The sequence below is a fragment of the Ambystoma mexicanum genome, chromosome 2q (assembly GCF_040938575.1).
Source record: "Ambystoma mexicanum isolate Mex_15411 chromosome 2q, UKY_AmexF1_1, whole genome shotgun sequence".
Lineage (NCBI taxonomy): Eukaryota > Metazoa > Chordata > Amphibia > Caudata > Ambystomatidae > Ambystoma > Ambystoma mexicanum.
Genome location: NC_090924.1, coordinates 1,304,602,466 through 1,304,629,124, shown reverse-complemented (window position 1 = coordinate 1,304,629,124; position 26,659 = coordinate 1,304,602,466). Strand labels below are relative to the sequence as shown.

The 26,659-nt window shown below is 47.9% G+C and overlaps 1 protein-coding gene across 1 annotated transcript in view; it reads right to left on the bottom strand.

Annotated features, from left to right (window-relative positions):
- The window catches only part of EAF1 (ELL associated factor 1), a 234,333-nt gene that overhangs the window by 68,436 nt on the left and 139,238 nt on the right, over positions 1 to 26,659 (bottom strand). Inside the window, exon 5 of the mRNA XM_069648753.1 lies at positions 24,948 to 25,175. Coding sequence (XP_069504854.1) covers positions 24,948 to 25,175 — 228 coding nt within the window. The remainder of the gene's footprint in view (positions 1 to 24,947; positions 25,176 to 26,659) is intronic.

Below are 26,659 nucleotides of genomic sequence, written 5' to 3'. Positions count from 1 at the left end.
CCGTTTGGAGTACTTACTGTCCTGGAAGGGCTACCCCGAATCGGAGGACTCATGGGAGCGAGCTTCCCAGGTTCATGCCCCTAGATTGCTTTTTAGGTTTCACCGATTACACCCGGGCAAGCCAGGGTTTTTCTGCACTGGAGGGGGGCATACTGTCATCGGCCACCGCCGTGACTGGCGGATACTTCTGCGTTATCGGTGGCAGCGGAGGTTTAGAGGTTGGTAGTCCTTCCTCTCTGTTCACGGCTCTAGTTGCTGTTCTAGTTGTTCTCAACACCCTGCTTCCAGAGTATTTACTCCTCCCTCTCCCGGCCAACCCTGCGTTGCAACCCCTGTGGATTCTTTCCTCTACTTTCGGGTTTACGCTTAGCTGACAATCCGTCCGGAACGTCAGTGCCTTTCCTCTCGCTCTCGGGCTTCGTACCTGTACGAAGCTCACTTTCCCCCTTGCTACCTCTTTTCTACCAGCTTTCTCCGGCCCTCCGATCGAGTCCTCTCCCTCCTTCGGGGGCCGGTCTCTCCCTTCCGGGTTTCTCGCTCTTGGTTTCCTGGTTCTTCTCTCTCTCTCTTTCTCTCTCCTTTACCTGTTGCTCCTCAGTCCTGCCGCTGTTGATCTTCTCCACCGTCCACGCCTTCCTGCTCCCAGTCCGGAACGGTTCATCCTCTCCTGCTCCAGATCACGTCTCCTCCAGCTACGAACTTTCACTTCAGCTACTCACCTCTACACCAGATCCAGTTGGAAGTGGAACGGAGCGCATCGTCATGCCTGACAAGGGTTTTTTCCGCCATCTGGCTTTTTCCCTTGCTTAGGGCTTGATCCCAGAGAGGGAGCCATGGACTCGCTGTGCCTTCAGCAGTCACGGTGGCTTCCCTCCGTGGCAGGCAATTGCCAGCGAAAAGGAGAAGGACTACTCCGCCCGACAAAACCTGTCAACCATAAGCCTCGACCCAAGCATCTCAGGTGAGGAGAGAGGGGAGACAAGGAGTGAAGGGGGAGTCAAAGAGTATCAAAAGGGACAGCATGCCTCATTATGGGTCTACGCAGATACGACCACATCACCCCGGCTCTCATCGATCTTCACTGGCTCCCACTGCTTGCATTAATTATTTTTAAGATTTGCTGCATCATCATCTATAAGGCAGTTGCCCTCAACCCACCCAGCACCCTCACTTAAAACTCAATCTAAGGCAGACAGCGCACCACCAGAAGCCAGTACACGTGCAGACCTGAAATCCATCGCTGCAAAAATGAAAGGACCATAAAAGAAGCCTTCTCTGCCTATGCTCGAAGGCTATGGAACCTCCTTCCCTATGGAACCTCCTTCCTGTCAGCATCAGACTTGCCCCGACGCTCTTACAATTCAGAAAGGAACTCAAGACCCACCTCTTCAAGGAGTCTCTCCTCAACACCTAGGCCATCACATTGACCTCCTGCACCACCAGGCTCGCTAGATGCTGTACACCCCTCTCCTCCACACCTCCACCCCACCATGTACAGTGTAGCCCTCACTTGTCTTTTCTGTATCCTACACCCTGCTGTAGATCTGTTCTGTTATTACCTCTGAAAAGATCTCCATTATGCATCTGTATTGATGTATACCTCTGTAAAGCGTTCTGTTGCTTCTCAAAGCTAGGTCCGTGCTCAATAAATAGAATAATAAAAATAATAATAACGGCAGATCACCAGTTTCATTGTAATGAAATGCAACAAAGTTTCACAAATGAAATTTCAAATACTTGAGGTTGTAAAAACAAATTCACAGCCTGTTAATATTGAAACCATTTTGCGTAGGACTGACTTGCTGGATACAATTTTACCGGGAGGTATGAATGAGGAACAATGCCTTACATGTTTTTGTGAACTATCCAGAACATGAACCAAGGCACTAATTTGGGGCTAAATGGATGTCAATCGCTTACGATGTAGTGTATAGACTGAATAGGGTTGTCTCCACATAAGGTACTGGGACAAAAAAAAAACTTTCTTTACATTATTATTAATAAGGAATGTGTTGTGTTTTACGATGATTATAGGAAGATGTGTTTCCAAAAAACAGGTCCCCAAATTGTTTGTCAAAGCTCTCACATATTTTTTGTCAATCATTCAGAACATGAACCAATACACTATGAATTTGGGAAATGTGTGTCAAGGTCTCACTTTGTAATGCACAGATTAATAACTACTGAAGTTATTAATAACTGGTACAATAAGGTTCTCATATTTACCACCAATAAGCAATGCATGATAACCTCTGGTGATGTGAAGCGGAATTTTAAAAACTAGGTACAAGCATTGTTTTCTAAAAATTAATGTGGTGCATTTTTTTTCCATGCGTCATTGATGACCATTATACTATAGTTACTGTTGCTGCACTGGTGGTGAATTGTTTAGCACTACCATGCAGGCATTACTTACATTTATTGTATTTGTTTTTTCTCCTTGTTACTTTAGGTCCCAAAACATTGCACTGTAAGTCATGTCCCGAATGAGTGATCATTTGAGGATGTCATGATGCCGGTATCCTAAGCGTTCTCACGTGTACTACAGTTATTTTATTTGTTTAAAACACTATGTTGCTTATTACCACGTACAAAGCAAACAACATGCAAAAAAAGAAGACCCCCCCACCAAAACCACCCAAACCACCCCAAAACTGCCCCAAATACTTATGCAAAGTACTCGCAAACCAGTAATAGAGGGCAACCAATACACATTACAAATCAAAACCCCCCCCACCCAACTGTGCTCCTACTGCCATCCTGATCCCCACCAGCGAGCCCATCCCACCCTTAGACCACAGAACATACCTCCAAACCCCACCACCCCCATCAATGCCCTGTAATCGCACACCACCCATTCAATGTATTCAACCCAGTGCAGATGTTACATCCTTTGAAGCAAACAAAGCCTGTACAAGTACGTTGCATTGCCCAACATCCACGCTAGCGTCTCTCAACCCCCTGTGCACAGCCCTATGCCACACCACAGTCTCCGCCATCGCCCATATCCGAAGATCCCCCTACCATGCTTCCACATTGGGACCGCCAGCAAATTTCCAGGCCATTGCAATCCTGAGCTTAGCAAGCACACAAATTAAAAATTTCATCTTACTCAAATGTGTGGCGCCTTGCTTGCACGGAAATAGCCCCAACAGGCAGGCCTCTGGGGGGCATTCCTGCATATCTATGCCACCCATAGGCACCCTCACTGCAACCTCCTACCAGAATTTCTGTATGACCGGGCTGCTTCCAGATGGGCACACCGGGGATAGCCCTGTGCTGCCGGACACGGGAACCTGGAAAGCCTGTATGGAGTCAAATACGCCCTATGCTTGTTTGTTTGTTTGTTTATTTGTATAGCGCTCCAGACCCGGGGGTAGAAGGGCGCTTAAAGAAGAAGGTTACATTTTGTAGTATACAATTGCAAAATAAAACAATTTAAGAAAATCAGGATACAGCAGTTACATATTGTGATATATACAGTTGTGAAGTAAACAATTCGCAGAGCAAATTTTGCGGACATGGTTAGGTAAAGGGATGTGTGCCTTCCTAACTGGGTATTACTCTTTGTTCAGGAGCTAACCGATAACATTTTTCCTAAAAACCTGGAAGGACTCAATGGTTTTTATGTTAAGGGGTAGGGTGTTCCAGAGTTGGGAGGAAAGTACTGTGAAACTGGTTCCTCCCGCTCTTTTTTTTTTTTTTACAACTTTATTTAACTTTTCACACAGATTAAGCAGTTACATTTGCGACATTCAATTTCGGTGAACATAATACATGTATTGGCCGATTTTACATTACATTTACGTCAACAGGGGCAGATGAATCTGCCAGATATTGCTTATACCGTGCCCATATATTCCTAGGTTTAGAGGGGGCCATTACTGAGTCTATATACAATTCTTCGGTGCCGTTAGCACACAACATGTCACTGTTCCAGTCCTCCACTGTTGGCGGCCGAGCGTTTTTTTCCACCTCATCAATATGACCCTTTTTGCCAACAGCAGACTTAAATTGAGCAGTTTTCGCCAAGTTGGGTTCATTTTCCCAATCGCACCTAATATCCACAACTGCGGTGTCCATTCGACCGGTTGGTCCGCCATCTTATCTAGAGCTCCACAGACCCCGGCCCAGTATTGACTCAGTTCTACACAGTCCCACAGCATATGGTATATGTTTGCATTTTCAGAGTTACATCTTGGGAAATTGCCAGAGAGAGCAGGGTATAGACGCTCGAGTTTCACTGGCGTGTAGTGGGTTCTATGGATAATTTTATAGTGGATCAATTTGAATCTAGAGTTGCATGATATCGGCTTAGTCAGTGCACAGATCTGGGACCAATCTGTTCTTCTATCGGCTGGTCCAGATCCCGCTCCCAACCGGCCTTTGAAGCGTGGGGTGGTTTCGGGCGTGTTTGCATTATAGTTTTGTAGAGAGTGGAGGCCGTGACCTTCTGAGTCCCCCCTCCCCCGGTGAATATGTAACCAAGACCCATGTTTATTTCGGGTTCATTCGGGAATGATGGGTAAATCCGTTGTGTGGGTGCTGCAACCTTGTCGAACTGCTGTCTGTGTGTGTTTGTGTTTCCTACCGTGTCTTTAATCTCATCCCACTTCAAAAAGTATTTATCCCGAAACATCTGTCCCCATTGTGTGATGCCTCTGGCAGTCCAGTCCATTGCCACTGCACTGTCTACGGGGAAGGGTGTGTGGGCGTCGCCCCATATTGGCATGCTCGGGTGGTATAGCTTGCTGGTTCCAAACATATCATTTATTTTGGCCCATGCAGTGATTGTGACATTGGATGGATGTGTAGTGTTTTTTTTTTTTAAATATTTTTATTTTATTTTGAAATCAAACAAACACACTACAACTGTTTCAAAACATAGAAAGCATCATAGTCCAGCATATTTTCATTAGAACTCCCCAACTCCCCCCCCTTTAAACTAGAGCCGGTTCTCACATGTCATTTACGGGAGCATCATTGGGTAGCACAGTACTTAGGCAGTCATCATCCGGGTCCTCTGTTCCGTTGTTACCCTGGTGAGGGTTTGCTATAGAGGCCACCAATTGCCGCCAGGCCAGCAAGGGCCCTACTTCCTCCTCGCCCCCCCTGGTGACCGCTTCGAACCAGACTACAGATTCAGCTTCCGCCCGCCTCAAGAGGTCCGTCCACCATAGCTCCACCCTAGGTCTGTGGGCCGCCTTCCAGCCCATGGCAATCCTGCGCTTGGCCAAAACACAATCCAGGTCCTTCATCTTGCTTATGTGTTTTGAATGCCGGGGTCTAGGGAAAAGCCCAAGCATGCATGACCAGGCCGATTCCACATCCAGCAACACCCCCCCCACCAGCCAGTTTCGTCTTGACCTCGTCCCAAAATCTGTGCACTTCCGGGCAAGCCCAAAACATGTGTAGCAGTCCCGCATTCACCTCCCCACACCTGGGGCATTGCTGCGTAGCTGGTCCCCCGAACTTTGCAATCTTCCCGGGGGTTAAATAAGCCCTGTGGGTAACGTACAATTGAAGCTGTTGGAATCTCGCGTTTCGGGACACCTTTTTGTGGTACCTCTGGGCCCGTTCCCATTGCCCGTCCGTCATGGGTCCTCCTCCTCCCAGTCTTGTCTCAATTGGAGCAACTCCTTCCCTGCCCTTACTCGCAGGAGCTCGTATATCCTCGATATTTCGTGCCCGCCCTCCGATACATCATACATGGTTTCCAGGGAGGCGTCAGGGTCTTCCGCCAGCACTGTCTCAGGCCATCTTTCTCTAGACTTTTTCACAAGCCTAGTGTAGGTTATACATTGGCACCGTGTACCCCCGTCTCTTCCTGCAACCTCTGAAAGTCCACTGCCTCCCCTTCCTGCCATATGTCCCCGAGGGTGGTCAGGCCTACCTGTTCCCAGTATCTACGGACCGATTCAAGTATGGATGTGTAGTGTTATATCGTTTAGGTGTGGGCCTAGTGATTTTCTGTGGGGCCAGTATCGCCTCCTGTTCTCTCGCAGGAGGGGGTGTGGGGCCAGGGTTGAGGAAGCATGTGGCCCAGTCGGCAGCATATTGCGCCTGCGCTGCCAGGTAATACAATTCCACGTCGGGGACCATTAGGCCGCCTCTGGGATACGTATCTGTTAGCACCCTCCAGCTCAGCCTCGAGTGGCCTCCCCATACAAACGCTATGCATGCACTATTGATTCTGGAGAATAGTGCGCGACCCGGCCACACCGGTACTGTACTGAACAGATAGAAAAGCTTAGGCAAAATGATCATTTTAATTAATGATATCCTCCCCATCATTGATATAGGAAGGGCATTCCAGCGCTTTATTTTGGTGCAAAGTGTATCTGCCAGTGAGCTGTAGTTCAGTGTTCGGGACAGTTGAGCGGTTCTGGCGACAGCAGCGCCTAGGTAAACAATATGTAATGGTCTCCATATGAGGCCGTGGAGGTTTTGGGGCTGCATGGTGGCATCCGTGAGCGGGAATATCTCCGACTTAGGGATTTATGCGAAGACCTGAATATTCGCCGAACTCCTTCACTGCAGCCAGCTCCTTGTCCAATGTGCGGTCTGGGTTCTTCAGGTATAACAAAATATCATCCGCATAAAGCGTTATAATATGTGGCTTACCATGAAGCCATATCCCGAATGTGCTCTAACGGGATCTGAGTATGTCAGCAAGGGGTTCAATAACCAGGGCGAAGAGTAGCGGGGAGAGTGGGCAGCCCTGCCTGGTGCCCCCCAGTAGTTCAAGTATGTCTGTGAAAGACCCATTAATTCTGATTTTAGCGTATGGCCGCGTGCAAAGAATTTGGATCCACTTTATGAAGTTTGGGCCAAATCCATGGTTTCGTAACACCCCGAACAGGAATGGCCATGAGACAGTGTCGAATGCTTTCCGCATGTCTAGGGAGACCGCTATTCCTTGGGTTTCTGGGGGTATCGTGGCAATGATTTGGTGGCATCTCCTTATATTCGTTGCCGTAGATCTGCCCAATATAAACCCAGCCTGATCTTCATGTATCATATATGGCATCAGTGGTGTAAGCCTTGTTGCTATTATTTTGGCCAGGATCTTGGCATCAGTGTTTATTAGGGATAGAGGTCGGTATGACCCACAGCCCCTAGGGGGCTTCCCTGATTTTAGCAGGAGTGTAATTATAGCTTCCCTGGTGGTTTGGGGGAATTCTCCTGTGTCCAGTGCCTCCATCCATACAGCGTGGAGCCTGGGAACCAGTTCACTACCAAACTCTTTATAGAACTCAGCACTTAGCCCGTCTGAGCCCGGCGCTTTCCCGTTGGGGAGAGCTTTTATTGCCTCAAGTATTTCGGATTCGGTGATGGGTGCCTCCAGTGATTCCCTAGTGGCATCTGCTAAAAGGGTTGTGGGTATCTGGACTAAGTAGCTCTCAATCTCGGCATCTGTTACAGCGCTTTGCGAGGAGTATAGGCCTTTATAATAAGCATAGAAGGTCTCCTTCAGTTTGTCTTGGTCGGTGGATACCGTGCCATCAGGCATCTGTATGCAGGGTATAGTTGTGGGGCCATTCTCTACACGTACTGTTCTTGCTAATAATTTCCCCGGGCGTTCCCCTTCCCCATATCTACGGGCTGCAGCTGGTCGATCAAAGTATCTGACCTCTTGTTCTGCGGTCTCTGTGTATTCGTCTAATTTGGTCTTTAATTCAGAGCTAAGCTGGGGTGACGGGGAGGATGCGTACTGTGATTGCAGGGACGATATTTGAGTTTCTAGTCTAATTAACCTATTCCTAATGTCTTTGAGGATTCCACCCTCCACAGATATTGAGTGACCTCTGATGCAGACCTTGAACGCTTGCCATAGTATAGACTGGGTCGAGACAGAGTGTTCATTGTTATCGAAGTAGTCCTGTATATATTGTTTCATCGAGTTGTTATAAACCAGGTCTTTCAAGGCCGCAGGCTTGAATCTCCAAGGTGGTCTGGAGATGACCCGACCAGGGATTCTTAGTGTCAGTTGTATCGGTGAGTGGTCTGAGTACGTTCTTGGGTGTATATGGGAGTCTGTGACCCATGCCATGCTGTCTCCATCTATTAGCCATAAATCTATCCTGGAGTGCATGTCATGGACTGTGGAGTAATAGGTGTATTCCCTACTGATGGGATTCAATGTCCTCCAGGCGTCTTTTAGTTGTAGATCAGCCATATTTAGGTGTATTGCTTGCGCTGCTTTAGTCAGAGTTCTAACTTGCGTAGATGTGCGAACAAGATGTACATCTAATATTGTGTTAAAGTCCCTGCCACATATCACCCGGGCTGTCGGGTATCTTGCCAATTTTTCAAACACTGAGGCATAGAAGTCTGGTTGGTCAATATTCGGACCATACAAGTTCAAAAAGACAAATTCTTCATCATATAGATTGCCATGAAGCATGACATATCTCCCCTCCGGGTCACACTCAACATCAATACATTCAAAGGACAGTGTTTTATGAATCAGAATTGCTACCCCTCTCGCCCGGCTGGAGTATGTCGTGAAATACTGATGAGCCCCAATTCGGCATCAGTTGTCCCCCCCGCCAGAGTGCGTTTCCTGTAGGAAGACCACCCTGGCAGCATGCCTATTGAGGTAGGCCAGGATCTTCCTCCTCTTAATCCTAGATCCCAGACCCCTTACATTCCAGCTTAGCATATTAATGTTGCCTTTGTCTAAGCTAGCCATTGTCAATGGGGTGTTCACAGCCATGTGGCTCCTTATAATCTGCCATTGTGAGTTGGAATGTCGACATATCTGATATCTGTGTGCTTTTTCTTTTATAGCAAAACCCCGTAACTCCTGTGTAAGGCCCTCCCCCCACCCTCACAGTTCCCCAAACTTCAACTGTGCCCTTAGATATCCATCCCTCCCCACCCAACAACATTTCAAGCACCTGCTACAGGGGTGGCTGCGGCGTCTCCAGAGCCCAAGCCAGCTTTACTTATAGGTATCGTGTCCAGTTTACGCACGTTGCTCTCGCACATCCTAATGACTTTTGGGATGGTGTTTCCATTGCAGATTAAACATGTACATTCTACTTTAGCATCCCAGATGCGGGCCTCCAGGGTTGAAGCCTCTGGCGTTGCTGTTCCTTTTCACTTCAAGAACGAGGTGAGAATATTTAGGCCTCAGTCTTGTTCAAATCGCCCACACTTTAAATCTGTCCTATGTTTGGAGGAATATGCGTTTCTATAAAGTTTGCCGCTTCTTCGGGAAATGTGAAAAAATATGACTTGTTTTGATGCTGGATTTTGAGCCTGGCGGGGTAGAGCATTGCGTATTGAACTTGCCGTTCGCGTAGCATTTTCAAGACTCCTGTAAATAGCTTCCTTTCCTGTTGGACCGCCAGGGTAAAGTCTGGAAAGATGCGGATAACATTTGCTTCCCATTTGAGCTCCTGTTTTTCTCTGGCGGTTTTAAGGATCAAGTCTCTATCACTGCGCGCTATGATGGGCCTGGGGTATGCCCCGGGTTTTGGTTTCGGGGCCAGTGATCTGTGCGTCCTCTCGACTATGAACATCGGTGACCATCCGGGATCACCCAATAGTGTGCGGAGGAGGTCTTCTACTGCCTTCTCTATTGATCCTTCCATGGCCCCTTCCGGAACGCCAATATTGCGGATGTTGTTTCTCTGGGATCTTGCCTCCAAATCTTCACATTTGGACTTCACCGTTCCAAGTTCAATAGCCATTGTGGATACCATGGTTTTCAGGGCCTCTAAAGCGTCCTCAGTGCCAGATATCGTAGATTCCGCCTCTGTCATGCGAGTGGTTGTCTTGTCAAGTTGTGTTTTAATGTTGGCGACACTTGCCGTGATCCCATCCAACTTGTCCGTGAGTGTAGCAAAGCCCTACTGCATCGCCTGAAAAACGGCCTGGGGGTCCATCATTGTAGCCGCGGGTGCCTGCTTCTCATGCACTGGCGTTTCCGGGTCCTTCTCGGGCTCCGTTTCCTTCTTCATCGCGGTTGTGTATTTGTCGATGGTTCCTCTGCCTTTCTTCTGGCCAAAGTTCTTGGGCATCGTCTCCGGAATGGGAGATGTGGGTTATCCAGGCGCTCAATGGGAAGGCCGTGTTAGTTCCACCACAATTCGCTCTGCGCTATATCTTCTCGCTGCTTCCGGCACCCCGGTGCCCGCGGCGGTGGAATCAGTGCCCTGCCGCAGCTTTATTAGAAGGGTCAGACGTTTCTCCCGGTTCTGTCATATATGGACGAATGAAGCGCTAGTTTTGGCGCGCAGAGGGTCAACAGCTCCTGGGGATCGAGGCCTGCGCAGGCGGTGCAGGGTGGCCCTCACGCGGCCCGCCAATATGTGAAGCTCCAAGCTCTTAATAAGCTGAGTTTTTAACCGCCTGTCCTGCAGTCCCCGAGCCCGCAGGGGATAGCTGGGTGGCTCGCTGGTTGTGAGGCGTGAGCGGATTTACACGCTGGGAGCACAAAGGACCTACCTCTTCAAATGCAGTCTGATCTCAGAGCAGGCCATCACCCGTCCGGGCCTCCTAGGCGAAGAAGGCGGCAGGGGGGCCAGCAGGAGGTCCACGGTGTCCAGGGCAGCCGCGGCTTTCTCCCGCTGGATGGATGGCAGGAGGGCCCGATGCCGCCGCACCCGCCGCCACGGGGTGGGGCTCCTCTCTTCTCCCGCCGGTTGCCGACTCCCAAGCTGGCCGCGGATCATCCGGGCCTCTATTTCTGGAATCCCCGCACCGATCAGCCTGAAATTTCGTGTGGGCAGTCTGAAAATATTGTTACCCGTTCTCTGCAAAAATTGCGGATGACCGGTGCCTGCAAATGATCTTTTCTGGCTTTGCGGCCCTGGGTCTAGCCGGAGCACACACGAGAGCCGTCATTTTCTCTCGTGCGCAACAGCGCCACCCTCCTCCTGCTCTTTTTAATGAGAATCTGGGTACTGTTAAGCATAGGGTGTTGGATGATCTGGTGGTTCTTGTGGCAGGTTTTAAGGTAAATTTGTTGGACAGATGTGGGGGGCTAGGTGGTTTAGAGCCTTATATGTAAAGCAGATGGTTTTCAGGTCTATTGTCGAATGGAGAGCTATTTGCATGATTTCCTAGTATTGGAAATGTGCTCTTGTCTGGGAATGTTGAGTGCTGGCATTCCTAGAAACCCTTTTTTCATAAAGGAGCATGCATGCCCACTCAGCATCTGTAAATCCCCTGCCGAAGGTCTGCCTCCCACTTCGTTCTCACACCCAAGTCTGCCCGAAAGTGGTGCCCCGAGGTGCAACTCGTACAGCCTGGATATCACATGGCGCCTTCCGACAAGTCATACATGATGGATAGAGTTGTATCGCCCTCCGCACTGCATTGGGGCCCAGGCCATCTGTTATCTATTGTCTGCGTCAACAGGATATACATCAGAAACTGAACCCTAGAAATGCCAAACCGTTCCACCAGCACCTCAAACCCAACCAGCCCCCCACCCTCCCACTGTGGTCAGACAACACTGCCACCAGGAGTACATGTGGGGAGAATGGTTCTGCGACGGCCACCAGTTTCCAGGTCCGGTCCCACAGGATCTTCACCAGCCTAAGTAAATATGTGACCAGGCCAAGCCGTGAACACGGCACCCACAGCACCTCCTCTAGAAAGTACTGTCGAACCGAGGGCGGCAAGAGAGCTGTATCCAATGTTGGTTCATCAGCTAGCCACCCCAATGCAAATTGCAGCTGCACCGCAAAATAATATAATTCAGAGTGGGGTATCCTAATCCCCCACTTCCTTGTAAGGCCTCTGCAGTGTGCCCAAAGATATCCTGTTCCTACCACTGCCCCATAGGAATGCCTGAGCAACAGAATTCAACCTGTTGAAGAACTTCTTGGGAATTACAAAATGAACTTTCACAAAGTAGTAGTACAGGAGGCGGGGAAGGACCACCATCTTCAAGAGGGCCGCCCTACCAGTCATTGACAATGGAAGCCGGGCCCAGAAGGCAATGGAATTCAGTATCTGATCAAGGGCTGCCTGTATGTTATAATAGTGAGAACTATTATAACACACAGGCATGACATTAACCCCCAAATATCTGAAGGTGCCTGTCGACCATTGTAATGCCAGACTAGGGAGATGCTTGTGGCACCAATCCCTCAGGCCATCAAGAGGGAACAAGCTGGATTTGTCTAAACTAACCGTGATACCGGAAAGCACCACAAAGTGGTCCAGAAAATCCAACAAATATTGCAAATTAACCTCTGGGTGCCATCCATAAAGCAACATATCATCAGCATACATTGACACCATGTGAGTCACTCCATCTATAGAGATACCAGCATCGGCGTATTCCGCTCCCAGAAATATTTCAATCGGCTCCATAGCAAGAATAAATAACATGGGGGAAAACAGGTCGTTTCGTGCCCTTCTGCAGTTCCCAGTTCCTAGAAATGCATTGGTCAGTTCGAACTCTGGCGATTGTTTTAGCATAGACCAGCTCTAACTATCTGCGGAAGCCCGGGCCAAGGCTGAATTGCTGCAGTGTAGCATGCAACCAGTCCCACCTAACGGAATCAAATGCTTTTATTGCATCTAGCGTAGCCACTGCCAGAGACTTGCCAGAGGACCCAGTCTTATCTATAATCCGATGCAGTCTCCGCAGATTCCAGGCAGGGCTTCTTTCTGGGACATACCGTGTCCTGGTTGATCATTGACAACGGACTATATGAGTCGCAGTCCAGTCTGGGTTTATAAGGCGAAGGCACAGCCACAGTAACGGATTCTCTGAGGATAGGGGGTGGAGCAAGCTCACCTCGTATGCCTCTGCCAGCACCTGCAGAAGACGAGGAGCCAATTCCGCCTCAAATTCCTTATAAAACTCACCCAACAGCCCGTCCTCACCCAGGACCTTGCCCTAGGACAGAGACTGAATGGCAGACTGCAGCTCCTCCACAGTCAACGAGGCGTCCAGGGCAGCAACCGCCTCACCGTCCAAATGAGGTAGCTCGATCCGCAACACCATGAGATCCTGAACATCTGCCCGCATATTACTACGCTCCACCGCCACAATCTCCTCCTCTGTCTCTGAAGAGTCTCACAATAAGTACTTCCAGACCCCTCCACCCCCTATTGACCCAATCGCAGCGCCCCGGAGCACCATTTTAAAGGCATGCCACAGGGTACCAAAGTTGTTCACACTGCCCACATTGCTCTCAAAATCGCATGTGATCATGTCCCTCATGCAGTCCCTAAAACTCTCATGCTGCAGAGATTCGTCTCTCAAGCTCCAAGTAGGAATCCCGGGTCTGGTAGATGTCCTTTGCCACGTGACTAAGAGTGGCCCCATACTCTGCCTCAACAAGCTCAGCCAGGTGCTCATCTCCCATAAACACATAATCAATACGGGTATATACCGAGTTTGGCGCAGAGTAGTGCGAGTAACCACGAGTGTCTCTGTGACTCCAGACGTCAGCTAATCCACCAATTTCTCTCCTTTTGAACTACTTCACGGTAGAGAACCCAGAGATGCTCCGGGAGACCCGAGAAGAGAGGAACCTATTCCCCTCTCACAAACATCTAGCGGATTGCAAGAGCACATGAAACTCGTCCAGAATCTAGTCCACACTAATGTGGAGAAAGCTCACGTCCAACAGAAGTCCACCTATGACAGGAAGGTGAATTTAAGATCTTTTTCAGTAGTACAGAAGGTAATAGTCCTCTTACCTACCTCTGAAAATAAACTTGTCTGAAAGTGGCATGGGCCATATGAGGTGCTAGAGCAAACAGGAACCTGTACCTATAAAATAGCCCAACCTGATTGAAAGCAAAAGACCCACCTTTACCATGTAAATCTCCTAAAGGAGTGGAAAGAAAATCCTTCCGCTACCACAGCCTCAATATTGTCTTCTTTGGTACCGGAAGAGATAGACAACTATGAGCTTATGACCCAAGAACTATCGAGACAGAAACAAGAAGATTTGACCGACCTTATTATGGCATTGCCCTATGTATTTTGCGAGAAATCAGGGAGAGTACATGGCACTTATCATTATATCAGAACTCCAAAGGGAAAAGTGGTCCATTTGAAACCATGTAGTCTCCCAGAAGCGCGAAAACAAATAGTGGTTGAGGAAGTGAAAGAAATGCTCAAGACAAACATTATCAAGCCCTCTTCAGGTCCAAGGCCCTCCCCTAATGTGTTGGTAACTAAACCCGATCATTCTCGGAGTTTTTGCATAGATTTCAGGCAGGCAGGCCAACGCCATCTCTGCCTTCGATGCCTATCCTATGCTGCGCATCAATGAGTTAATAAACTTGGCAATGCCACATTCCTATCAACCCTAAATTTAAGCAAGGGATATTGGTAGGTCCCAGTACGTAGACCTGATAAGAAAAAGACAGCTTTCTCAATACCCCTGGGACTATCCCAGTTCAAAGTCCTGCCTTTTGGCCTGCATGGGGCCCCAGCCACTTTCCAATGACTTATGGACAGGCAATTACAGCCCTACTCCAATTTCTGTGAGGCCTATATTGACAACATAGTCATTTATAGCAAAACTTGGGAAGACCATCTTTTTCATCTTTTGACTATTATGAGAACCCTCAGAGAAGCCGACTTAACTGTCAATTCACCCCAATGTAAGCTGGCTCAACCGGCCGTGAAATACCTTGGGTTCTTTGTAGGGAATTGCAGTGTCCAGTCCCAGCAAGAAAAAGTGAATGCCGCCATAGATGCCACCATGCCCAAGACCAAGAGAGACCTCAGGGCATTCCTAGGATTGATTGGTTATTACCGTAGGTTTTTCCAAAATTTCTCAGCTAGAACAGCCAGTTTAACAGACAAATTAAGTAACGCTGAACCCCAGAAGATTCCTTGGACTGATGAGGACGATGCATGTTACAACAACCTAAAACAAACCTTGTGTCAGAACGCAATCCTAAAAGTAGTAGACTTTTCAAAAGAATTTGGGTTACAAATTGATGCATCTCTCACAGGATTAGGAGCAGTCTTATCGCAAATTTGCGATGGATTAGAACAACCCATCGAATTCACTAGTCGTAAACTCTTCCCACATGAGAAGAACTACTCTGTGTTGGAATTAGAGGCCCTTGCCATTAAATGGGCAATCGTCCATCTAAGGTACTACCTTCTAGGGAGGAAGTTCACACTTGTCACCGACCACTCACATTTAGTAGGGATAAGTCAATGCAAGGACTTGAGTCATGCGATGGTACTTAGACCTACAACCTTACTGTTTCACTGTGGAACACACAAAAAGGTAAAGAACAGGGGAACGTCGATTTCCTTTCTCGGTTTCCCTGTGAAACAGATGCAGCTGCATCGCATAGGGGAAGGGTATGTGAGAAACCAGAAGGTGTCTCTCCTGCTAGTCCCTGGGGATCTCTCTCTCAGGCGGCCAGGGCACGGCCATCTCCCTTGGATCCAGACCATGGGGAGGGCCAGTGCAGGACGATCACCTGGGTGAGGGGTCCTCAGGGTCCTCAGGGAGTGGGACACTCGATGGCGAGACATGGTATTCCTTTCCCTCTAACACCTTTAACCCGTCCTACCAGGTAGGAGACCAGGGAACTTTAACCCCCCACCCCCTTCCCTACACGAACACTATTACACGGACAGCCCGCTCAGGGAGAAAACAGACTAGTACCCGTGCAATGTACCTGACCATAGTAGTCAGGCAATTACCTTTGACAACACACACCTGACTTCAATCGAACTTCCCCACAAGGATAAAAGGAGAAGCACAAGAGCACACTCTGAGTGAGGCAAAGCACACGAAGAAGCAGTTCTTCCCAGGCAGCAGCTGAGTCGATCGAGACGGCAGACCGAGAAAGGAGAACAAGGAAGGAGATACCCTTGACCTTTTTGACGAGTGATCGGTATACTTCTAGCATGTGTAAGGCTAAGAAGAGTAACCGAAGAGTCCTTCATTGTGTGTCTGAGATATCCGGGGCCCTCCTGCATGACTGGCTGAGTCGGGGAGGAGCAGCAGCCGCTCTGGTATCGTCCTTGGCTCCGTGATCAAAGCCACCAACAGAGAAATAAACACACCCAGAGAGTTGAAGGAAAATGTACGAGGCCGGTCTGTGTTGAAGCGAAGGTTGCAAGCGGCAACATTGTTACACGAAAGAGCGAACGTTGAAGCATTTGATGAAAGATGCGGGTTAAGGCCAGATGGCCGATGAATTTTTTATTGTATCACTTAGGGTACATACAGGCTATCCCTGCTGGAAGAACACCCTGTCCCTATCCCTAACAGGCTCGCCCTAGGGGTCGGATGTAGTACCACCTATCTAAGAGGGATAGAGTGAAGAGCCTTTCCCTAATCAGCACTGCTTATATAAAAGACCAGATACTAATAACAAATGTCAAATTTCTAGACATTCTACATTAGATGGTGTCTAAATCTTGGGTTTACTCAGGCTCATTATTGGCCGGGATTTATGCTCTTTTATTAACCAGTGTAATATCAGCTTGTAGATAGCCCAATTGATTTGTTCTGGTGTTAAAAACGTATCAGCCCCTTTGTCCAGGAGCCTAAAAACCAAAGAAGGTAGGCCTGATCTTCTTGTCAAGCCTCACTTAACTTCTGACGTCTGTGACAATTACTTAAATTAACAGATCATCAATAGCATGAGTCCAGCTCATGCCCTATAAGGTCGACCGGTTTCATTGACCGTTGTAACCGTGGTCATCTTCATCAGGACAAGTAATTCAGAAAATGCTGGGGGTCTTGCTCCCTTCGTGGACCAAGACTTGTGCCCACTGCAGTGCTTACTGGCCCTAAAGGAGAGACAACAGATAGGGAGACAGGGGGTAAATGAATAGCCCCCTGTTGGAACATACTAGTTATATTCATACATGCTATGCCTTGGTGAATAGTATATACCTCATCATCCAGGCATGGATGGCACGTCATGGTCTATGCCTGAATGATGACAAAATGGAACTCACCATTCTGGGGACTACACCGAACATCAAGAAACTTAGCCAAGACTACACAACATAGACAGCCATACAATTAAAGTTGTCAAGGAGGTAAAAACACTAGGTTTTTACCTCGACTCCTGCCTCACCTTGGCCAAGCAAGTAAACGCTATGGCATCCTCCACAGCCTACACTTGTAAACTGATCCGATCAGCTAGACCTTACCTCTCTACAAATAGTTGCACCACGTTTGCAAGAGCACTCGTGCTGTCCAAACTGGATTATTGCAACGCCCTCTATTTGGGGACTAATAAATAAATCATGCAAAAAATCCAAATACGGCGAAACAATGCCCTTAAAGCAGCACTAGGAATCTCCAAGAGAGCTCAGATATCAACGACTAGAAGACAATCTAACTGGCTCTCCACAGTCGACAAAATTAAACTCAAAACTGATTCTCTAACATTCAAGTGTCTCAACAACATAGCACCAAGCTACCCAACAGAGAGATTTAAAAGAAGTTACATCTAGACCCATGAGAGCTGCCTATACAAACTGCCTATCAGTTCCCCCGTTCAAAATGACCACAACTGGAGGAAATAGATTCTCCGTCAAAGCTGCCCAATTGTGGAACTCCCTCCCACCCACATTAAGGACACACCAATCATACGTACATTTTAGAACAAATTTGATGAAGTGGCTTAAAGAAAATGACCTATAATCAAGCCCCACGACCTAGTTGACCTAGCAAACAAATTGGACCTTTGACATTCATGCGCAACTCGCACCTTCACTGCATTTGGACTACCTACTGTATTGATTCTTCATTTGTAATGCATATCTATTACTTGCAGTACTCGTACTAATCTGCATTTTGTCTATGTAACCTATAAGTAACAAGTAAGCCTAAAGTATTCTTGCTCCCGCGTCCGGATACCTTCGGGTCTGGCGCGCGCTACAAATAAAATAAACAAACAAACAAACAAACAAAGAGGGCGTGTGTTTTATTCCAACTGTTAATTCAGTAAAGATTCCTAGGCAAAAGGAACCATATGTGTATCCTTTATCCGCCTGGCCATAAGTATGATCAAGGGAGGGAGTGGGGGAGTGGAGAAGGTGAAGAGGGTGGAAAAAACCTCATATCACCCACAACTAGCGTTTGTGTCATCTTGTTGCTTGAGCTTAACTAAAAGGTCACACCCGTGCGGCATGCTTGTTGTGTAAAAACAAAAACAAAACCAAAGACAAACAAATTGTGCCTACCACTGCTCAGTAGTAGTGGCTGTGTCCCAACGTGGATAATCGTTCATGAGATACCAGGCTCTGGGAATGGAGTAAGTACCTGGTGGGTTGCATCTATGGCGATACGATCTACTAGAGCCATATGCGTGCATCAATGTTAAGGAAGCTGAAACAGAGTAAGCTTACCTGCAATTTGGACTGTCTGTTGCTTGTAAGGGATTAAATCCTGAATACGCTGTGTTTTAAACAACTGAAGGATCTGTTCTGGCGGCACAGCTACGCTAAGTAAGCCACAACCTAGGAAGAGAGATGGAGACACATTGGGGGCACACTCCCTCATGCGCGGTGCCCGTTTATATCTTTGATATTGTAGAAAGGGTCAGCTGCGGAATTCCAAACACCGCGGAGACGCCAGAACAGAGCCTCCGGTTGTTTGATAACATGCCTTCCTTACAATAAGAACAAATGATACATGTTTTCCAAATAATCATGAACCTGCACCATCCTGCCCTCATCACATTTTGTATGCCGGACCTTAAAGGGCACTGACTTGCTATCTGGAAAAATTGTCAATTAAACCACTCATTAGCCGAATAGCATTCCGCATATTCAGGCTCATTTGTTCACCAGGCAAGTGATCATTATTATCAGCGTTCCTGCGCGCATAGACTCCATCGTGGTATGCTCGGGGTGCCCCCTATTATGCTTCCCCAGCATGAATGCAAGCCAATGCCAAGACTAGTCTCAATATCCCGTGGCCACAAGCAAAGCACAATCTCCTAGAGCAGGCACCCCCACGCAACAGACACATACCCCGGGTGGAGCGCCCAGGGAGTAGTAGCTACCCCTGCCTGCTGGCAGTCTCACAAGTTAGCCTTCACATACTGTCATCCAGCAGGCAGGTGGCAACATGGCCATCTGTCTCCTTTTCAATGTCTTGTGTCTCCCAAATGTCTGTTTAATATTTTTCCTTTAATTTCTTTATTTTCTTTTTTTTCTCCTTTTTTCGATTAGGCGATTTGTTGCTTCCCAACATGCAACAAGCACACTTCTCCAAAATGGCCACTACCTCCTTACAGAGGCGAGGGTGGGCAGAACAACTCCACCCCGCCCCCCGTGTTCACTATGCATCAGCCGCCGAACTATTCAATTCAAATGTACCGCATAGCCTACATAACATCCCCAGCAGCCCAGGAGCTGCGCTGAGAAGCACCTTAGCGAGTACCCACCAGGGCAGTTCCCAACAGAAATCCAGGGGGAGCGTCACCCACATGGCCTCCATGTCAGGAACAGCTCTGGGGGCGGGGGAAGACCCTGGTAGACAGAGCACCTCTGGAGCACCAACCAGTGCTCTCAGTGATCCCTGGCCCGCTCCCGCCACAGGCCCTATGCCAGCTCCCAGCGCAGCACACAGAGGATCACCAGATCACGCACCGCGGCAGTGCCCAGCTCCCGCCCACACCGGCCCAGTCTTGCTGCCAGCCCATGTTCGGATCAGGGCTTCCAATCGGGCCGCAGACCCACGCCCTGAAAAGCGGGATGCCAGACACAGCCGGGGCCTCCCAACAGGTCCGGCAGAGTCCCTCAGCCAGCAATGGACGCCATCATGAGGGCAAACTTCGGAGTCTTCCAAGGCGCTGTATGTCTCTGCACCACTTCCAGGGGTATCTGTTTCCCGAGATGTGCCAAAAGCGTTTGAACACCCGGATCAGACTTCAAAGTCAGCAAACAGCAGCAAATAAGCTCATAAATGATCAGATCATCCTCTCAAACTGGAGCTTCAACGCATTTGTCAGACCTTGTTGCTTCAGTCATTCCCATTTCCAAATGTATAAGTCCCTCTCAATACAATATTTATGCTAGGGATGTGGACAACTATCTCTTCTTCACTTGCAGGGGCTCGCCAGGCAAAATAATCCTCAGGAGACTCTGTGCTGTGAACAACAAACTTTCAATCACCAGTCCCAACCTTTCAAACTCCAGTCCCAAGCATCAGGATGCACATTCTCAACATAAACATGGGCCATCCCTACTGCAACTGCTCACCATTCCCCAAACCAAAAGAAACTGATAAAGGGTATAGTGGTGGTTTTTCAATGCACACCCTTGAACAAACTCCCTCTGGAGATAATATCTGAAGTGTCTTTCAAGAGATTTTCCAGAAAACTTAAAATCTGTTTACTCGTGCAGGCCTTTTTAGCCAGAATTTGGTCAGTGTTAGAGTCCATCACTTGAAGGCCTTAGGAGACAGGCTTGTTCCTAGTTGTAGGGTGACTTCGCTGGGAATCAAATATCTACTGGGCAGTTGGGCCAGGAAAGAGAGAGCTAGGGACAGGCCTTTGCGCCCCTGTCACCCTATGGAGGACAGGGGGGAAGAGCAGAAATAGGTATGTTAACTTACTCCACCCTTGAGTCTGCTTTCTCCAAAGACCACTGCGGAGGTTCCGGAATCTGTCAGGGACACAGTCTTTGTGCTTGATCTGGTCGAGGGAGGCCCAGTGGTCACGGGTGCTGAGGTCACTTTCGAACACAGGATTTAGTTTCCGCCTGTTGCGGCCCTTGAATATCGGTCCAAGCACCTTCGAGTTGAACACTCATGGGAAAAAAGATGAAGACTTCTACAGAGCAGGTGACCTCAGGACACCTCTAGGGAGCGAAGAAGATGGATTGCAACAGGAATCACCACGGTCAAGCAGTGGCAGGCGGTCTTCAATGGACGAACAAAGGAGCAGGCCCTGCACGACTTTCATTGATGCAAGAAGACTGAAAATGCTGGGGCAGGCGTCTTGCAATACAAGTTGAAGATCCCCATAAGTTCCAAGGATACACTCAGATTGTCAACGCTGCAGCGAGGTAGCCCAGGAAAGAGCTGGGCAGTCCAGTGGTCGGTCCAGGGATACTTTCCGAAAGCTCAGAAGGCATGGACCCTTCAACAGGGGTCAATATTGGTTGTTGCCAATGGTCCAGCAGTCGAAGCACCATCAAGGGTCTTCTGGAGATCAGGCATAGGAGCAAGGTTTCACCAGGACTTCACTGAAGTTGGTGCTGGTTAGCTGCCAGAGCCGTCCTCGGACTGTCAGCGGGCTGCACTCCTTCGTAGAGGTCTTGCCTCCAACGATGCACTGTGGAATGGCTGAAGGAGTCCTCCTTTTATCCAGGATTTGGAAACTCACTCATGTCCACCACTGGTAAGGATCTGCACCATTCAAACTCACAGTGGCTATCCAACCATGCATAGCCACTGGCCACACAATCTGCCCAGTGTGACGAGTCCCAGGGTATTGTCAGTGCTCCCATGAAGGGAAGCCCCTTCCCATGAGGCCAGATTGGTGAGGTCGCTACCTGGTAGTCCCCCTGGGGGTGGTACTCAGTGGGTGGATCTCATGGGGAGGGAAGCCCTGCTTGGGACCAGCGACGATAGCCTTGGGATAGCACAGTATTCATCCTCTCTATTTCTGTCCCTTTATCCTCTCAGTCCCCCACATCTCTATGTATCTCTGTAGAGTAGAGGACTTAACTCATACAAATCATACTGGGATGAGGCAGAGTGCGGCTTACCCAGGTACAGTGCATACAATCACTGAGACGAAGAAGATCAGGCAAGGAAGCCAAAGCCCACCACAGAATCAACGTATGTGGTACAGTCTACAAGAGATAGCCCTGGCAATAAAAAGCAAGGAAGGACTGTATACCTTGACAGGCCAGCCACGGAGGAGCAAGGAACTACACGCTGGTTCCATGGCGAGGGACCCGAGCAGAAGAAAGAGACCCGAGCAGAAGAAAAAGAGATGCTGTCGAGGAGGGACAAGTGTCTCCAGTAGATCCATGGAGAAGGGATCTGTCTGCTGATGGGTAAAGAGAAAACCCGACTGGTGAAGCAAAAGCAAGGAGAAGGCATGCAGCCGAGGATGCGAGAGAGAGCCTACTGCTGCAGAGCGGCTGAGGGCAGGACACTGAATGCGGAAGCAGTACAGAAGCTTTGCTGTACTCCCAGGACAGACTGAAAACCGCAACAACATTTCTCGAAGGTAGGGAAAGTGTCAAGCCATCTGGTGGGACACAAAGGGGGCCAAATAGATTAAAGAGACATGTGCCAATATCCCGAGAGGCAAAAGGGGTACCAAACAAGTTATCAAAACTGGAACAAACTTTACAAAATATCCTCTGTGGAACAGTACCTGGCAGGACAGTACACCAGGTCTGTTCAATTTGTCATTGAGTGCAGCAGGGGCAGAGTGCCAGCTAAAGCAGCACACCAGGGTCTGGGACCCATATGAAGTCAGGGATGCCCCGCCAGAATAGCACACCAGGGTCTGCAACCCATATACAGTCGGCCGAGCCCAGCAAAAGCAACACTCAGGGGTCAAGGACCCACACAAGTCCAAAGAAGCACACAGTTAAGGGGCTGGGGCCCAGAGCAAGTCAGGAGATCCTAAGATAATGAAAAGGGGACTCGGTCCCACACAAAAGAGAAACAAGTTATAGAACATGCCGGGGATACCCCAAGACAGCCCAGAGAGGTCTGGGACCTTGCAAGAAGTTAAAACAAAGGGTTGAGGACCCATTGCCGAAGAAAGAAACCTTTACTGGAATTCTAAGATCTACAATCAAGTCTGGCAGGATAGTAAACCAGAGTTGACACATTAGTGAGCTGGAGAACGAATAGGGGAAGAGACACCCGACCCCCAGGTACATGAGAACTGTGCTTTATGATAAGAAGGTCTACAGTCAAGTCTGGCAGGATAGTGAACCAGACTTGATGCTACATTTCTGAGCTGAAGAAAGAATAACGGAAAGAGTCCTGTCCCCCCAATACTTGGGAACTGTGTTTTGTATAAATGTGGAGGAGTATCCAAAACCAAGAATTATTTTTGTTAAACAATCATGCATTGTGATTTTTTACCAAGAACTCGACATTTGAATGAAATCCATAACAAGAGAAGCCTCCTTCTGGATCAAGAAGACACCCAGTTATTCCTTAGTTAGTCTAGAGTTTAAGGGAATGAAATATGTTTGGACACAGGACGGTAGACATTTTACTTTACGGGCATCCTGACAGAATCCTTAGACGTTTTATTGAGGCAGGGCAACTCCTCATAGAAATAGAGCAAGATAGGTTTTTCCTTTTCTTTTACTTTTATATAAATAAAAGTATTTGTCAACAAACATGCCACCACTGTGTCAGACTTGTATTTCTGCACCATTACACCAGAAATAGACATTCAGACACCTGGACGTGGAATGGGATAAGACAGCCCAATCCCTCACTGCCGGCCACACACACAGACCAACCCTTAGCCTGCAAAAGAGCTGCTTTAACCCAGAAAGATCATTCCATATAACGCAATTCCGGCGGTGAGAGAGGAGGAAGAAGATCAAAGAGCAATGTGACCAAAGGACAGGCGAAAATCTCATGGCATGGTGCTTGCCAATCTTAGTAGCCATTTGCGGTAATTACAAGGTTGCAAAAGTAAAACGTTTGAAACACGGTTGGATAATATTCGCTGCCACCAGTCCATCCTGGACACATGGCACTTGTGGTCAAAAGTTGTAAAGGAAAGAGTTATAACGATACAAATTATTCTAACCGCGCTTCACTTTAGGGTGATGTGTGCAGTTGTAAAAATACAAGGAATCCCTAATGAGAGCTATAGCAGCACTAATCGTCTTATGGACTGATCAGTCTCCTCATGAGACTGAGCATGAAGAAAGGAATGTAAAGAATAATGCTTTACTGACCAACGAAAAGTCTGGTCAGGATTCAAAGCAGAGCAAAAAGAAAGGGTCCCATAGATGTCTATGGGAGGAAAGCAGCAATAAGAAAACATTTCCTAACAGGGCAACTAGAAATAATGTTTGTCTGCCTGGACCTCCTGCCACTGCTGCTTTTCAAACGGCGACCCACCTTGGCCCCACCATCAAAACCAACAAAGCAGTTTAGAATTCTTGAGGGCCACATTCGATACACACCTATTCTTTGAAACCCAAGTTAGCGTCAGGACCAAGTAAGCATTGTACAACCTCTGAACACTAATGGGAATTTTTCTTTTTATCATTACTTGCCATACATTTTGCAAATGTCAAGTTCCGGCATGACAACTCTTATTGGGTCTATAGCAGGCTACCCTCACAAACAATGTTACCCTACAATAAGTCAAGACTACACCATTAAGTTAAATTTCAGATTTAAACATACAGATAATGCCATCAAAGCAGAAGTCCGTATATTCACTGTCGGTGAAGAAGCACCATTTCTTCAAGCCATTCTACCCAACGAGTAAAGCTCACCACAGTTAGGCATCAACATTTCTAAACAAAGCACTTCCACTCTACCCAGCAGGTCAGACGTCTAAGGCCGGCTGCCAAATCACAGCCATGGAACTAACAGTTTGGGTATAGAAGTCTTCACCAACAAAGTTCCTTCTGTGTAGCCCTCACTCTTCTACTGCTCGGACTCCAGCAAAACCCCTTGCAATTCAGGTAGTCTCCAAGTAACATGATTCCGGACCACCTAGTGGCTAGATAGCACCAAGCGCTGTTTTGCTCCCACTGATCTTCAACTCCTGATATGTTCTATTTGATCCCTATTCCCTTCACTTCTGAAGCACCCTAAACAGTATGTAACATGTTTCAGAAATGTCTAAAAAAATAATACATTGAGGAGTTCCATCCATATAAGACGTGATACAGATGTTCTGTTAATTATCTACTCTATAAATGCTCTGAGGCCTATCTGGAACTGGCTGCACTAAAGTAACATCTTAACTAAATTTAAATAAATTAAATGACATCTTCCTTTACTCACGGAGTGTGTTGATCAGCAGATTGCTCTCTTGTTGCCGACCTGTTCCATTGGAAGCAGGAGCTCTGTTGCTGTGTTGACCTCTGTAAGGTGGAGGCTGAGAGGGTGAGATATGGGCATCCTCTTCTCCGGCACTGCTAGAATTCTCATCGTCACTTGCTTGCGGGGATCCCGAGGCTGAAGAACCACTGCTGCTCATCTGTTCAATGATTTCCACCTCAGCCCTCAGCTCTGAAGTGAAAAGGAACATGCGTTGCTAAGACTACCCATTCGCATACATCCAGGTTGTGATGGTGACAATGATCAAGGCACTTTTGACATCACAGTGATTATGTTCTATTTTATTGTTTAATAAAAAAATTCCACAAGGTATGAGGAGAACACACCTCTTAGTTGATATAGTGGGTCAGGCAGTACAGTCCAAAGGCATTCACAATGACAGGCTTTCCTATCCAGTGCATCTATCCTGCCTTAAAATGCACCATTGCAAGAAGTGGAGTGAAATCTACAATGCCAGTTAACTAAACACACAGTAAAGAGTTTTCAGTACTTGGCGCAGAAGGGAAGTGACGTTGTCCATCATGGAATTTCCGGGCCCAGGTCTGCTGAAAGTTCTAAACTGTCCCAGGGCGAAATATGCCTTTAGGGTAGGAGAGAGGTTACGTTTTGGGACCCTAAGTGCTGACAGACGACAGAGAGACACATCTCCACAAACCTGGCAAGTGGAATACCAACTCAGGAAGCAGCTAAGACTAACCTGCTTGACCCACATTTTCAGGTCTGGAGAGGGGCAGACCCCCAAGGATTAAAGGACATACCTTACCTACCTGAGAATAAGGAGGAGAGGCACACCCTCATGTGGAAAGGAAGTGAAACCACAGGGCAAAGACCAATCACGACTCAAGGAATCTGAGCCCTTATTATGGCAATTAAGTAATCACCATCTTTATTAAAAAGAGGCAGAAACCTCTCTTGGAAGGCGTTATGGTGAGCTATAGGGTGGAAAGCGAGCAAGAGAATGAGGTTGTAGCCAGGAGATGGAGGAGATTTAGAAGTGCAGGACATAAATTGGCTGAACTAAAAGGCCTTACAGTGCAAGAAAGGAAAGCAGGAGAAGAAGCAAAGAACAAACCGAGTTGGCCAAGACAAAAGTGCCAAATAGAGAGAGAACGACTAGCATGAGATCTAGCAAACCAGAGCCTAAGTTAACCAAGCTAAAAAGACCGGAAAAGTAGGGAAAGATATTCAGTAGAAGAACCAGAACATTGCTTGATCAAGTCAATCTAAAAATGCCTCTAAACCTGTGCATTGCTATTGTCTTCTACATTCGACTGCTTTGCCGGCAATTTGAATCCAGATGCATCTCTAAACCTGTGCATTGTCTGGGTATCTAATCTGTGCATATCCTGTGCAAAGCACCTCCTTCATCTGTGCCTACTTAGCTGCTAGGCCGCCTGGTGAGTTTATTTGTGCACAATGCAGCTCAGCTTCGGTTTTCCCATTCCCCAACAGGCTCCACCTGCATGGCCCTCTATATCTTACCTATCTACTCTAACTGCTTCTCTATCACCTATCCTATTTCTCTCACAAAGTCTGGAAGAAAAACGATTATAAAAGCTCTCCTGCCGACACCTACGTCAATGCTTCCTCAATGCTTCCTCCAGGCAGACTATCACTGACATCCTCTTCTCTGTCCCATCCCCGGACCTATGTAC